At 31.0% G+C, this 17,178-nt stretch overlaps 1 protein-coding gene across 1 annotated transcript; it reads left to right on the plus strand.

Moving 5' to 3' along the window:
• Positions 1-3: 3 nt before the first annotated feature.
• On the plus strand, positions 4-17,087 carry LOC127737317 (2-iminobutanoate/2-iminopropanoate deaminase-like). Its single transcript, XM_052247908.1, has 6 exons — positions 4-274; positions 4,357-4,462; positions 7,682-7,736; positions 8,028-8,096; positions 16,133-16,188; positions 16,445-17,087. The coding sequence occupies exons 1-6, from the start codon at positions 210-212 to the stop codon at positions 16,514-16,516; spliced, it is 423 nt and encodes a 140-aa protein (XP_052103868.1). The 5' UTR covers positions 4-209; the 3' UTR covers positions 16,517-17,087.
• Positions 17,088-17,178: the final 91 nt, after the last annotated feature.

A 17,178-nucleotide genomic window follows, 5' to 3' on the forward strand; every position in this document is an offset into this window, starting at 1 on the left:
AGATGTTTTGAATAGAAAAAGGATATCATAACTACAAGACAATCTTGTTTACAAAAGCAAATGTAAATATACGAAATGAACTACAAAAAATAAATACATCCGTGCACAGGATCGTGCTTTATAAGAACCGTATTATTCCTGGATTATCTCCCATGTGACAAGGACAAATAATATTAAACTGAGCTGACCAAACACATTGATATTGAAATATGGCAGGAATTGTAAGAAAGATAATAAAAACAGTAAAGGCTCCAGCTGCTATTGGACCATACAGGTGATTATTTTTGCATAAAATTTAAGGAACCTCAAATTGCACCTTGGTCATCTGAGCAATTTTACTTAGAGAAATTAATTAACCTTTATACTTTTTTTGAATATCTGCTGTTTTAACAAGTTACTCTGATAACAGTGTTGGTCTGAGTATTCTTGTTATTAGTTACTGAATTTCCAGGGGGAAAGTTCACTAAAAAGTAAACAGATAATATTAAGTAATGTTACTTTTGGCAGTCAGTCTTAGCGTACCTGCATGCGGGTACGAATAGTCAAATTGCCATTCATAGGCTACGCGTACCCACATCCCGTTTTATAATAAAATGCTATCGGAATGAATGAAACGTGAAATATATACGAAATTTGTCGCAATTAGTGAATAAATTGATTAAAACTAGTCAGAATTTTTATAAATATTTATATATAGGTAAGTGAACAGTTTTTCTCAGTTAATAAATATTCTTAAAATGGAAGAGAGTGATATACATGTGGGGAAGACATTTCAAAGTTATCATGAATTGGAACAATTTGTTCAGAACTATCAGTCGATTAATTTTATACAATTGTATAAAAGAAACTCGGAGTCAATTGCAGCTGCAGAGAAAAGAAGAACTGGAAACACAAAAATTAAAGAGGAAGTAAAGTTTAGCAGAATAAATTTTTCCTGTATTCACTGTGGCAAAAAATTCCAAACAAGTTCGACAGGAAAAAGACCCAATACAAGGTATTTGTTTTAAATTGTAGTTTTAAATCGAATTTGCCGCGTTTAATTCATTAGTCAAGTTTATTTTTTTTTATGTCGAATACTTCTAGTTTTTCTATTGTAAACCGTTCATGATATTAAGGATATGTCTACTTTCAGTACTTTCCAAATGGAATGTCCTTTCCACTTTAAACTTGGCGTAACTAAAGATGGACAAAACCTGATTGTGAGGGAATCAAAAATCCAATCTTAATTAGTTACATGAATCTTTTATAATTGGTTTAATTTGACATTATTACTTGCTTCTTTAATTTTTATATAGACACCCAAGCTTTAATTTTAGTCGTTTAAGATATTTTAGAATTTCAGTTTCTGTTTTACATTTTACTAAAAGATTATTTTTAAATCTCATATGGGTATTTTTCAAAATCAGTAAAATATTATTCTTTAAATTTGAATTTACATTTTATAATAGTATTAATTTTTATCATGTTTTTCTTTTACAGGGACTGTACAGTTTCATTTTCCATCAGTGTGCATTTAATTTGCAATGTTTATCATGTATCATTATCTAATAAATACAATTTGAAAATATTATTTTTCATACTCTTCACTCGTTCTACACGAAATCCCCATATTATCCATAATTTCCGTATATATTTCACGTTTCATTCCCAATCCGATGGCATTTTATTATAAAACCGGATGTGGGTACGCGTAGCCTATGAATGGCAATTTGACTATTCATACCCGCATGCGGGTACGTGCAGACACTGCCATAACTATTACATTCTTATTAAAGAAATCATTAAAGTACTTACAGTCATGACAGTGAATGATTATAAAATTCAAATTAACTTGAAAGAAATTCTTACATGTCTTAATTGAAAGGGATGTATCGATCTAAATGCAAAATTATAGCTGGAATACAATTCGAAATAAGACAGAAAAAACATGATAAACATGGGGAAGATATCTCTAAAGTTATTAATTACTTTAATTTTTACAACAAAATTAAATTAAAAGCCAATGATTGAATACATACCCTTTAGTCCAGTAATATGGTTTATCCAGTAAGTCTGCTGCTCACTTCTGTCTCATTAACAGTTACCCCACATCTTTTTTTTAATTTTTATCTACATTATCTGGTCTATGATCAATGATTGATTAGTGTCCATATCATCTAATGCTGTAAAATAAGTGTTTTTGAGTCTTTAACAAATTGTAAATAATTCAAATAGTCACTGCAATATACTATCTGACATGAAAATGCTTGACAACTACCATTGATCCATAGATTGTTTTTATTACTCTAAAATATCCCATTTTATTTTGCCATATCAGTGGCGGATCCAGAACTTTTTGTAAGGAGGGGCCCGCTGACTGACCTAAGGGGTGGCCCGCTCCAGTCACGCTTCAGTGATTCCCTATATAATCAACCAAATTTTTCCCACAAAAGGGGGGGGGGGGGGGCCTGGGCCCCCCCCCTGGATCTGCCTATGCATATATATGAGATATTTATTAAGTTTTTATTTGCATTATCTCCCCTTTTAAATAAACTATTTACAATTACTTGTAGAAATTAGAATTACTCACATAAATTTGAACTTCATGTAATAATTTGTATTGAAACCAAACTTAACAATAATTTTGATGTATTGGTTTAAGACCTGCAAATATATGATAATAAAAGGGAATGAAAACTAGTCGTTAGGTTAATTTGTTTGAAAACTAAAGTTTTACTAAGCAATTAGATAATAAATTGGACATCATAGCTATATGTAGACCTCTTCTGAATATGGATAAAATATTTTCACCGAATATTAAGCAAAGAACAATCAGTTATATATTGAGAAAATAATTTATTTATCAATTGATTATAAGTTCACATCAAGTATTGAGTTTTATAATTTATATTACTTTACTAGAAATTCAGATTAGGCCAAACAATATATATACCTGTTTCCTGCCTCCTTGCAGAAAAGAATAGGGTAGTAAGGCAGGTAATTTGATTTTTTTTTTTTAATATTTTACCTGGGCTGTATAGGGAAATGTTTTGGACCTTCAACATATTCAAGGGGCATTAGCAACGATTAAGACAATAATTTAAAATATGATTCTTTTTGTTTCAAGTATGAATAAAAGCGGAATTTTGAAAAAATATTTCCTTATAAGTAGTTAGTTTGGCCCAAATTTTTCAAAATAGGCTAACATCTTTCAATCAGTTTAATTTAGGTCTGGAGCTGGCATGCCAGTAACTGCTAGTAGTCCTTTGTTAATTTATGTACATTTGTCATTTTGCTTAGTTTCTTTTGTTACCTATGCTGACATCGGACTCAGACTTCTTTTAATCTGAGTTTTACTGTGCATATTGCTGTGTGTTTGTTTTATTCTACATTGGCTAGAGGTATAGAGGGAGGGTTGAGATCTCACAAAACATGTTTAACCCGTCACATTTTTGCACCTGTCCCAAGTCACGAGCCTCTGGCCTTTGTAAGTCTTGTATGTTTTTTAATTTTAGTTTATTTATATGTTTCGGAGTTTAGTATGATGTCCATTTTCACTGAACTAGTACACATTTTTGTTTAGGGGCCAGCTGACCTTCAATTTAACTCCGTAGGGAGATGGGTTACGCATGATCTAGGTGTGTTCGGCTATTAAAAGATAAAGAATGTCAACATTGAAAGTGAAACAAAAATCATTCGTAATGTATACAGGTTAAAACGATGATTAACCTTTTTTTTTAACCTATAATATGAAATCAAACAGACCTAGAAAAATCCAATTGCACAGTACATGCTCGCTATCTATTAATATTTATATTTATGTTTATATCAGGTTATATGACCATCTGCAGTCTTTAGAAGACATCTTGATGATTAATTAGATGGCGTCTAGACAAAAATACACACGAAATGCTGATACATATTATCGAGTCCATGCATTGTTAATTGTTTATTTTAGACTTTTTGTAATTTGGATATAAGTTTTAGTATATTATAAATGAAATATGAGAATTTAAGTAAAATCGGTGAACATGAATTTGACAGCTAATGCCCCTTTAAAGGTACTTAATCAAAATTCTCTAGACTTAAAATGTTTAAGGGTACAAAGCATGAAAAATTAGTGTGGATACAGAGGCAGGAAACACAAGTATATTATTTTTGGCCTGCCCTCATTTTTCCAGCAAGACACCCATTTTGAAGAGGGAATTGATTCATTCATTTTTTCACACAACAAACCTCTTTATAATGACATTCTTACTTGTGTATTAGAAATTCTTACTTGTGTATTAGAAATTCCTTTTATTTAGAACTTTTTCAGTACATAATATTTTTCTGATGAATACTTTAATATTTTGAAATATCTTTTATTGTTTAAAGTCAGGCTGTGCTGGTTGAAAATACTATGTACCTCTCTGGGCAAATAGGAATGGATCCTTCTACTGGTAACCTTGTATCTGGTGGTGTTGTGCCTGAGACAGAGCAGGTATGTACATGTGTGAACATAATCCCTTCAACTGGTAACCTTGTATCTGGTGGTGTTGTGGTTGAGACCATGGAGACAGAGCAGGTATGCAGTGATGCAGCTAATCATCATACCTGTTGGACCTAGGGGGCAGAAATTTAGAGGGTCCGGCTAATGACGTCTTTGTGTCAGACCCAATGAACATCAAATATTTTTACTGTTTGGGGCCTTCAAAATTGAAATATCTGTCGGTCCTGGTTACCTTGGCTTCCAAATCAATTATGTAGTTGAAAAGCATTGAAAACAAAAAGTTCTATTAAGGGACAACTAATGACCAGATTTATGTAAATTACATTAAACAAAAACAAGTATTATTTTAGTTTTCTAAGAGTATTTTTTTCATTTTAGTTAATGTGTGAACACACATATTCGTTTTGACGTAAATGTAGCTTGCCACTGTCTTTGTTGTTGATCTAATTGTTCTTATTTATGCCAATTAATCAGACAACTATCCATAAAGTTAATGGATAGTTGTCTTATTGGCAAGTGTAGTACAACATTCTCATTTATTTATTTGATGTTGCAGGATAATTTAAATTGAATTTGGTCTCAGTCATTAAACCACCCCATGGTCATATCCTTATTAAACCTGGTCGTTCTAGTCACTGTTTTAAGGCTTATCTTAATCCAACTGGGAACTAGTTATTATTTTTTCAAAAAAAGTAGGTCTGGCAAACAGTTGCTAGGACTGGCAAAACTGTCTTGCATGCAGGACCCTATGTCTGACAGGAAAAAAAATTTATCTGCATCTCTGGGTATGTACATGTGTGAACATGATCTCTTCTACAGGTAACCTTGTATCTGGTGGTGTGTCTGAGACAGAGCAGGTATGTACATGTGTGAACATGATCCCTCCAACTGGTAACCATGTTGCTGGTGATGTTGTGCCTGAGACAGAGCAGGTATGTACATGTGTGAACATGATCCCTTCAACTGGTAAACTTGTATCTGGTGGTGTGTCTGAGACGGAGCAGGTATGTACATGTGTGAACATGATCCCTACAACTGGTAACCTTGTATCTGGTGGTGTGTCTGAGACGGAGCAGGTATGTACATGTGTGAACATGATCCCTCCAACTGGTAACCATGTATCTGGTGATGTTGTGCCTGAGACAGAGCAGGTATGTACATGTGTGAACATGATCCCTTCAACTAGTAACCTTGTATCTAGTATGAATTTAGTAGGGAAAAGTCTCAGGAGCAATACAGTTTAATGTTCAAATTAATAAAACATGTAAAAGGTTTGATGTAGACATACTGTTCAAAATATTATATTTTATTGCATGAGGTTTTTGTCTCACCTGTGATGAAAGTCACAGAATGCGAGGTATAGGGATTACATTTGGTGGCTGCAACAGCGTAAAGTACTTGTATTAAGCCATTTATTTAAGAAGGTAGAAGACCTGGATGCTTCATACCTGGTATGCAGATTCCTCATGTTACCAAATTTCCGTCTGTCATATATGTCATATGTTCATTTCCATTTTCATGGTTCAGTGACTGCTTGAAAAATAATTTTAGTGTTTTTGTAATGCAACATTATCACTTGTTATGAGTAATAGGAGAACTGTATTTTGGATATGACTTTCCAGCAAAGTGACATGTCTACATATCCATCAGACATGGTTCACCTGACGCTGACCTCATTTCATGGATCAGGGATCAAGGTTAAGTTTTTGTGGTCAAGTCCCTATCTCAGATACTGTAAGCAATAGGTCATCTATATATATATATATATATATATATATATATATAGTGTGTGAAATGATTGTAAAGTGTACATGTCCAATTTGCAGGTTTCATCTGAATCATCTTACCTTGACCTCAATTTCATGGTTCATTGATCAATGTTAATTATGCCCCCGACGTGGCGGAGTGGGCATTAAGTTTTACCTTTGTCCGTCTGTACGTCCGTCCGTCCGTACGTCCCAAAATTGGTTTCCGTTCTCTAACTTTAGTTTTCCTCAACCAAATGTTATTAAACTTATACACAATGCTTATTACCACAAGACACAGATCAAGTTTGAATTTTGGTGGCATCACTTTTACTGTTGTAGAGTTATGCCCCTTTACAAATGGAAAAATTGCTGAATTTTTTGTTTCAGTTCTCCAACTTTAGTTTGCCTCAACCAAATGTTATGAAACCTATACACAATGCTTATTACCACAAAACACAGATCAAGTTTGAATTTTGGTGGCATCACTTTTATTTTTTTTATAAATTGGTTTATTTGTCAGATACTATAAGCATTAGGGCCACTATATTTGGTGTATGAAATAATTGTCAGGTGAACATGTGGGTCTGGCAGGTTTGATCTGACCTTGACCTCATTTTCATGGTTTATTGGTCAATGTTAATTTTTCTTAGTTTTGTCCGTTTATCAGATACTTTAAGCAAAGCTGCAATAGGTCAACACTATTTGGTGTATGGAGTGATTGTACAGTGTATTTGTCTCTCTGGCAGGGTTCATCTGACCTTGATCTTATTTTCATGGTTCATTGGTCAATGTTCAATTTTTGTAATTAGGTCTGTTTCTCAGATACTATAAGCAATCGGCTAACTATATTTGTGAAGTGTGTGAAATTAAGGTCATTGAACTTGACCTTATTTTAATTGATCATTGATACTGTTTCCCTCGGTTTTAGTTTGTAGCCTGGATTTGTTTTCTCTTAATCGATTTATGACTTTTGAACAGCGGTATGCTACTGTTGCCTTTATTTAAGGTTGTGTGATACGTGTAGTAAAACCTCAAATTACACACTTTTAACATACATTCAATCATGATAAGTTAAGCAGGCGAGACATTTCAACGTGTGCACTCTTGTGATTTTAAGTTACATTTTTATAGCTGATTATATAATGGTTATGGGTTTTTATTCTTTGTTGAAGACTGTACAGTGACCTATAGTTTCTTACATCCATTTCATTTGGACTCTTGTGGATACTTGTCACATTGGCAATCATGCCACATCTTCTTATTCATAAACTAGTTTGATGAGTACTAAACCCTGCCCCTACCATATATAATGATAACTGAAATGAAAAAGTACAGGGGAAAATATGCTATGATATTAAGGAGTATGGATAAGGCACTTAACTCAATAATAAAGGTACTACTGTTAATAATTGACTGTATTCAAGGGGCTACCTAAAAGGATGTTTTATTTTGTATATTATAGGCATTAAGAAATATGGGAGCTGTATTGGGAGCTGCTGGAGCTAATTTCAATAACAGTGAGTATACAGATACTATGTGTTCTGAACAGAACAAAATGTATGAAGATAAGCTGTACAAATATTTTGTAAATCTTGCTTAAATGATATCATGAAAATTATTGAGAAATTCCTGTACACCACAGACAGTTTTATCCATTATTATCTTTGTAAAACAAACTTCTTATAAAAACTTATTATAAATTCTAAATTTACAATTTTTTTTAGCTTAATTGTTATTGCAGAATTTTAAATTGACTATTACTTATTTCTATTTATCCAAATCATGAAATCTCCTTTTTCATTTTTCAGTTGTCAAGGCAACAGTCCTATTACAGAATATGAATGACTTTGCAGCAGTTAATGATGTTTATGTGAAATGTAAGTTAAAAGTATGAACAAAATGTACCATATAAATAAGAAGATGTGGTATGAGTGTCAATGAGACAACTCTCCATCCAAGTCACAATGTATAAAATGTTAACAATTATACAATGAGAACCAATACAATTTACAATAAGATCCATTCATAAGTTACAAAGAAAATATATGATAAGTAACAATAGAATATTTTAGGAGTACCAATAGAACCTGCTATAAGTACCAATTAAATTTACAGCATGTACTGAAAGATTTTACCATAAGTACACATCACATTTTCCATAAGTACTAAATAACCCACCATTAGTACAAGTTAAATTTACCACATGTACTAATAAAATCTTCAATTAATACAAATTAAATTTTCAACATGTACTTATAAAACCTATAAGTACAAATTAAATTTACTTCATTCTAATAAACCCACCATTAGTCAAATTTACCACATGTACTAATAAAACCTACAACAAGTACAAATTAAATTTACCACATGTACTAATAAAACCTACAATGAATACAAATTGAACCTACCTACCTAACAACTACTGTGTGTACTTATAGCACCTACAATGAATACAAATTAGATTTACCACAAGTTCTGATAAAACCTACCAATAGTACTAATTAAATCTACAATGTACTAATAAAACCTACAATGAGCACAAGTTAAATTTACCACATGTACTAATTAAAACCTACAATGAATACAAATTAGATTTACCACAAGTTCTGATATAACCTGCCAATAATTTCAAATTAAATTTACCACATGTACTATTGAACCAACCAGGAGTACAAATAGAGTTTAGCACAAGTACTAATAGAACCTGCCATGAATATCCATTGAACCTACCATGAATACCAATTGAGCTTACCGCATGTGCTGATAAGATCTACATTGAGTACAATTTAAATTTACCACAAATACTGATAGAACCTACCATCATGATCGTAAGAACCAATTCAATTTACCACATGTACGGATAGGATCTGCCATGAGTACCAATTGAACTTCCCACAAGTACTGACAGAATATATCATGAAAATCTAGCATGAGTACCAATTGAATTAACAATAGGAACAAATAGAATCTATCAATAATCATGGGTACAAATAAGAACTTGCATAAGTGTAAAAACAATCTATCATTAGTACCAATAAAATCTATCATAAGTACTAATAGAACTTACCATGAGTAATAATTGAATGTACCTCAAGTACCTATATCATTCATCATGGTTACGAATAGAATCTACCATGATATACAAATAGAACCTAACATGAGTGCAAATACAATATATCATGAGTACTAACAGAATCTACCATGAACACTAACTGAATGTACCACAGGTACATATTAAATCTATTAGGAGTACCAATAGAATCTAACATGAGTGCTGATAGAACCTACCATGAGTACCAATTGAATCTATCATGAGTAACTATGGTACCTTTCATGAGTAATTTAATTTACCATAAGTACTGATAGAAGCTACCACGAGTTCCAGAATGACTGAGTACAGATGTAACCTTACATGAGTATCAATTGAATTTATCACAAGTAATGATAGAAACTATCTTGAGTATTAATAGAGTCCTGATATTAAAGTTATTACACTTAAGGGGGTACCCAACACTTTGACTAAAATAGATTTGGCTCGTTTAATTTTCATAAAATTTTGACAAAATATTCACTTTGACCTGTTGACAAAAATATGAAGATTTCAAGAAATTTGAACCACACAATGTACAGGAATAATATATTGGATACATAGCAGTTTGACAAATACTAATTTTGATCATTGAGAAGCTTGATTTCTCTTAACTAATAGTATTTTTATTAAAACGTTCAGCTGATTTTTAAAGAGTTTACTCCCTTGGGTGTTCTGTACCCCCTTAAAAGATGATTTTTACAGAAATTATGTGTTTAGGAATTATCTTTAAACTATAAAACAAAGAGAAACTGTTAGAAGCAAAAATGATAATGAAGATAACATCTACAAAAAATCAACATAATCCAAAATTATCAATAGATTCCTTACATGAAATGCCCTTAGATGACAATGTTTGTGAAAATAAGGAGATGTGGTATGATAGTCAATGAGAAAACCGTCCATTAGAGTTCAAATGACAAAGTTTGCCTATTTTTTAGATCTTATGGAAATTATTTATAAAGCTTTAATAGATTGGAAAAAATGTAATCAGTAAAATTGTCAGCAAATTGAGATAAAGTCTATGTAACTGAAATTGTGGATTGATGTCTTAAAGGAGTTACTCCCATTGAATAATATTTTTGCCCATCTTTTTTTTCGTTTTTGGCTATTTTCTTGAAAACCACATTGAATTGATTTGAGAGAAATGTAAGCAGCAAAAATTATCATCATACAAATATCTATATTACTGAAATTATCAATGGACTCCATATGAAAAGTTATCCTCTAGTTTTATCCATGTAGTACAAATATCTATATTACGGAAATTGTCAATGGACTCCATATGAAAAGTTATCCTCTAGTTTTATCCATGTAGTACAAATATCTACTGTAAATTCAGAAATTATTGCGTGCATTTATTATTGCGGTTTTGTCATTTTAGACTAAAATGCAATTTTAATTTTTGCGATATTGAGAAAAATCCTGTTTAATTCATAAAAAAAAAATTCAAAATGCGAGTTTAGATTATTGCGATTACAACCCTGTCGCATTTTTCGCAATAATAAAAACATTGCAATAATTTCTGAATTTACAGTATATTACTGAAATTGTCAATAGACTCCATATGAAAAGTTATCCTCTAGTTTTATCCATGTAGTACAAATATCTATTACTGAAATTGTCAATGGACTCCATATAAAAAGTTATATCCTCTAGTTTTATCCATGTAGTGCTAACACAAAGTTTGCCCTCTAACCCCTACTTTTTTCATAATTTTATTACATATAGGTTAAAAAGCCATTTTTGAAATCTTATAAAGTCCTTGTTATTTTTTTTATTTATTTTTTTTTTTCAGAAAAAAGGGGCCAATGTTAAATGTCTGAAAAATCTAGAGAGAATCATTTCCCTCCAAATTTTAAATTGATTATATCTCAAAAACAAGGACACAGACCTATCATTTTTCTCTGCTTATTGAGTTCCTCTATGCTACATCAATTTATAACAGTCTTTTAAAAAGCTTGTTTATTTAAAACAGAGGAGTGAACATCCTTACTGACAAACCATATTGTATAAACCAAAAGTAGAAAGTGGGTCATGAAAATTTGAAAACATTGATATTAGACAGTCACAGCATGTTTTTTTTTTCACAAGGAGAGCACCTAATTAATAAAATGTTTTTTGGTATTGACTTTTCAGTGTAGATTTTCATAAATTCATGTTTAAGCGTGTTTAAATTAGGAATTGCTTTATTGGATTTCTGTTCACACACAAAATAAACATATTTATTAGGCCAAAAAAATTAAGCTGTGTTACCTGTCTATCTACCCTAAATATTCATGCCTACCTCTTACACATTTTTTTATTCAGCACTGTTAAATTCCACTTATTTCCATATCAAATCTGTAAAATATTTAGAAAAATAAAATCATTTTACGCAGCTAGTTTATTTTTTTCTGCCAGGATGCAGGAAACAAGTAAACATACATTTTTGGCCTGACATGGAGAGACAAGTATTTGTTAAATGAATAAAGGCTTGTAAATACATGTCATTATAAATAAATAATGGTATCATTTTCACTGTAACTTTATGTATTCTTCCGACCTTATCGCTTTATTGAAAGGTAATAGTTTTATGATACTATCTCAATAATCGATTACAATTTTAAATTCATCATTTCAGTCCTTGGCAGTTTAATTTATAGCTCAAACTGTGAACTTAAAATTATTTTTATGGATTGTTCAGTTACAATTAAAAAGAAAAAGTCATCTAGTCTCAAATTTATGTTTATTCAAAAGCAATCAAAAGTATAAAATCTGCTTTAAGGGAAAGACCATTTAACTTCAAGGGAGGTATGGATTTTTCCTAAAAAAAAATTCTGATCCCCAATTTGATGAAAAAAAATATTCTGAATCCAGATTTTCCCCATCCCTTATAGTTTTAAATTTTGAAAAAAATTATTTGATTGATAGTGTTTAAAACTAACAAAAAATGTTTGTGCTTTGCGCGAAAAAATTTCTGAATAAGAAAAAAAACCATAACCCCCCCTTGAAGTTAAATGGTTGCTCCCTAATATCAACTTTTTTTTCCTTAGAAAAAGTTCTCATGTTAAAATTTAAACAAAACCTGGTCCACCAATAAGGTATAGAAAAAGTGGTACTATAATAGAAAAAGGATTAGGCTGCTGTGTTTACTTTAAGTTGATAAGTTAAATATTTTTTAAATTTGAACTTAAAAAGCCCTCACTCTAACTTCCTTCTAAAAATAAACAAAAACAAACCAATTTCTTTACATAAACAGATTGAAAATAAAACATTTTTTATTCAAACTTCAAACATCAATAAAATATTTTCAAGTGGCTGGGTTTTTTCTAAGTGTGTTTACAGTAAATATACATGAGTTTAATATGGCGTTATAAATAATTAAGTATTGTATTTCAAGATTTAAAAAAGAAGATAATACCTTGATAGATATTTAGAGATTAAACATGATACATACATGAATGTCAATGTAAGAAGATATTTTATTGATAGGTTAAATACATCACAAACTTACTATATGTGCAGTTATAGTTAAAACCACAAAGGTTTAAATATTGTTATAAATATTCTCAGTGGGGTACCAATTTTCAAGGATGTAGTTGATTGAGTTGTACCAGGAATTAAAGTATGCATCACAATACTAACTTAATGCAGAATTAGTTAAAACCACAAAGTCAAATATCTACTCAATTCTCTAAAGGTACAATTATTCCTCCATTAAAGAAATTTAAAACTCTAGAAAATGAATAAATCCACAAGAATAAATTTATTTCAGAATTTTGAAACAATTTGTATATTTAATTAAATATACAAAATATTTCAAAGAATTTTTTATTGAAACTTTTAAAAAAAAATTTCTCCTATTTAAATACAGGTAAACATAAAATTGATATGGTTTATACATCTTATACCCATTCAGTCTGCCATCTGCCCTCTGCTCATGACAGGGAGGTGGCACTGTAATTTTTAGCAGGATAAGTTTATTATTAATTTCTAAATCTATTTACATCATCAGTAAAAAATATCACTAAAACGTTTTGTTTTCTATAAAAGCAGCATTGACATCAAAAGCTTATTAACATACAAGTCTGTCCTGGCAGAGTTTTTGTAAAAAAATGGGTTATAATGCAATAATGACCGTAAGTCTTATTTCACCTCTATTATATGATGATTGAAAAGAAACTAGTCCAGTTTTCCTTGGTGATAGGAATGTCCATCAAAGATTTATTTGACAGGTTTTTCATGGTGTGCAAAAGATCAGTTTTATCACATACAAAACTGTGTGAATCAATAAGCTCTCCCAAGATGTTAATACTGTAAATTCAGAAATTATTGTGTGCATTTATTATTGCGATTTTGTCATTTTAGACTTAATTGCGATTTTAATTTTTACGATTTTGAGAAAAATCATGTATAATTCATATAAAATATTTCAAAATGCGAGTTTAAATTATTGCGTTTACAACTCTGTCGCATTTTTCGCAATAATAAAAACCTCGCAATAATTTCTGATTTTACAGTACATGTAATGTACATATAAACATGCTGATCCCAACTTGCCTGTTGTCTTCAAATTATCTTATGTAAGGGTTTATCTGTAAATACTGTAAAACTGTAAATACTTTAATATTTGATCCTGTTTTAATAGAATATTTTGTTTCATGTATAGATATTGACATTTTGAGTATGAAATTATAAGTTTCATAACGAGTGAGAATAAGATATCGCTTGATATCAACTCGAGTTATTTAATTTCAATATAAGGGAGCTACCATTTGATTTTTATGGGGGGGGGGGCTAGGATGAAAAATTTTGTCCTGCCTTTTTATTTTTCCCTCTATTCGGTCCTGCCTTTTTATTTTTCACTCTATTCGGTCCTGCCTTTTTTTTTTTAGTTTATCCTGACTTTTTTTTACATAAATTGTCATCCTGCCTTTTTTTTTTGCAAATAATCTCATCCTGCCTTTTTTTTTACTCAAAACTCCTGTCCTGCCTATTTTTTTCAAATTTCATCCTAGCCCCCCCCCCCCCCCCCCCCCATAAAAATCAAATGGTAGCTCCCTAATAATAAACAAGTCTTACTATTTAAGTTCAAACGATCTGGGGCGGCCAAATCAGAAAATCGCTTCAGACACAGAATCTCAAAAGCGATTACCTTTGAAAGTCATCAATGACCTAATGAATAGCCACTGGAAATGTTGTAATATCGTCTCATGATGATGGATAAGCCAATTCAATTAACGCAGTTTTCGTATCACACTCCGTGCAGTGTGATACGAGAAATATCTCTTCATGCAAGAAATAGAAAACAGTCCACAACCATAAGAAAATAAACATTATCTTATCTTAACCATGTTGGTTTTTTTAGTCCCCTACCGACGAAGTCGAAGGGGACTTTAAGTTTGCACTCTGTCCGTCTTTCTGTCTGTCTGTCTGTCTGTCTATCTGTCTGTCCATTCGTCAGTCCGGCAAATCAGTTTTCCACACTTTATTTCTTCGTGCTTGAAGATATTGATTTGATATTTGGTATATAGTTTTATCATGACAAGTTACAGATCAAGTTCGAATTTTGTTCTGGTCTGATGATTTTGTCCAGAGGTTTGGTCCATGGACAGTAAATTCACTCAAATATTCAGTTTTCAACACTTTTTTCGTCATGCTTGAAGATATTGATTTGATAATTGGTATATAGTGTTACCATGACAAGTTACAGATCTGTTTTGAATTTTGTTCCTGTCTGATGATTTTGTGCAGAGTTATGTCCTTTGACTTATAATTCACGAAAACAATCAGTTTTCCACACTTTTTTTCGTCATGCTTGAAGATATTGACTTGATATTTGTTATATAGTTTACATCATGACAAGTTATAGATCAAGTTAGCATTTTGTTCCAGTACAATGAATTTTTAACTGGTAGGGGACTATGTATTGCCATGCAATACTCTCAGAATGCTTGTTTTTTTTTAACTTAGCCAAATAAATATTTTTTTTTTAGGACAACTGAATATTTAGATATAATTCTTATATGATTTGCATATTAGGGAATACGTTGATATGATTGATTGAGAAGACTTCCGGTAGTTGTTCTTGACGTTGTTTATTTTTCGATAGACGACGTTGACCGAACTTCTTTTTGTAACCAATGTAAACAAGATGGCGGCGATAATAACACAATCCGGCTCGACGTTAAAAAGAATTATTTTCAATTCGCGTTAATCGTTTTACTAAATGATAAACACAAAACATTCATTTGAATGATAATAAGAGTTTTTGTAAGTTATTTTTTATCAGATAGCAAATTTCATGGAGTACATATTTTTGCTTTAACCAACAAATATATTCATGCGCCAGGCCAATTCAATGACACAAATATACAATTTACATGTGAAAGAGGTAACGAGTGTGGAAAAATAAATTCCTTATCTCCAATTTTAAAGAATTATAAGGATTAAACGTATTTTTAAAGGAATTTATTGGTGTATAAACTGGACCAAGTCACTCACGAACATATCATAAAAGTCCTTCAGACTTTTATTTGTTTGTGAGTGAATTGGTCGAGTTTATACACCAATAAATTCCTTTAAAAAGGCGTTTAATCCTATAGTATTTCAAATTGGTTAACATGCCTGGTATGCCCATATATTACATATGTGAGATAAATATGATTTTAGTGAGTGCAAACATATTTTTTTAAAGAAGTGGTGTGTGCCAGTGTAATAACAATCTTGACAATCCATTTCTTCAATATTTTCTAAGATTTTTAATTAAAAATTGATTTTATCATTAGATTGTTGTCTAAGTTAACCTGGTTCCCCTCTCAATTATTCTATATATTTTAACAGATTTTCCAAAGAATTACCCAGCCAGAGCAGCTTACCAGGTAGCAGCTTTACCAAAGGTTGGTATATTTCCCAGAAGTACAATAATGAATATTTGTAAGCACTGACTAATATACTACTGGTATAAACTGTGATTACATACATACAGTTAATATTCAAACCAGCATATATATCTTTTTATTTCTTGAAACAATATTAAAGATTTAAGTCTTATCCATTATGAATTATTACCAATTACATCTCTTTCAGTTGGTCTCTGGTTGATAGATGTCTCATTGACAGTCCTGGTTATTTAATGTGTTATTTATATTGCAGGGAGCACAAGTAGAGATTGAAGCAGTAGCCATTATTGGAGATATAACTGATGTTGAACATACAGAAAGTTGATGAATAAAACAAATATATTATACAGACATTTCTATATTTAACTTTATATTAGCTGCAAATCATGAAATTTGATTCTAAACTGAATATTAAAATTCCTTAGAAAAATTGATAATTTTCTCAAATGCATTTAAACTAGTTTGATTATTGTATAATTAAAATGTCATAGATAATATATGTCAATATATTTCATAAATGGATAGGATTACTTCAGTTCGAAAAGACATGAACAAATATACTATGGAGTGATCTCCCTTTATCAACAAAACTGGTTATCAGTGATAGGAAGGAGAGACTGATATACAGAGAAATGAAATCCAGTCCTGCATTGCTAGTGAAATAAAGAGATCTTTCCAATCTCAAATTCCAAATGTTCATGATATATATACATAGTATAGATGACAGAATATTTTAAGATATGGGACCATTCATTGGATATCAGATCCATGTTGTGTTTAATGGGTATTTTATAAGCTAAAGTCAATATTTAAACTACAGAATGATGGTATAATATCAGGTTTTTATGAATAACTATTTTTTGATTTTATATGAAATAAATATATTTTTATATACATTATTTTTTTTAACACTTCCCAATGCCTGTACCAAGTCAGGAATATGACAGTTGTTTTCCATTCATTTCATTGGTTGATAGTTATTTTCCA

The sequence above is a fragment of the Mytilus californianus genome, unplaced genomic scaffold (genome assembly GCF_021869535.1).
Source record: "Mytilus californianus isolate M0D057914Y unplaced genomic scaffold, xbMytCali1.0.p SCAF_1, whole genome shotgun sequence".
Taxonomy (NCBI): Eukaryota; Metazoa; Mollusca; class Bivalvia; order Mytilida; family Mytilidae; genus Mytilus; species Mytilus californianus.

Excerpts from the sequence above, each read along its gene's own strand:
- LOC127737317 (XM_052247908.1), top strand. The coding sequence starts at position 210 with ATGGCAGGAATTGTAAGAAAGATAATAAAAACAGTAAAGGCTCCAGCT. Across the intron at positions 4,463-7,681 it reads TTGTGCCTGAGACAGAGCAG|GCATTAAGAAATATGGGAGC; the intron begins GTATGTACATGT and ends TGTATATTATAG. Across the intron at positions 16,189-16,444 it reads AGGTAGCAGCTTTACCAAAG|GGAGCACAAGTAGAGATTGA; the intron begins GTTGGTATATTT and ends TTTATATTGCAG.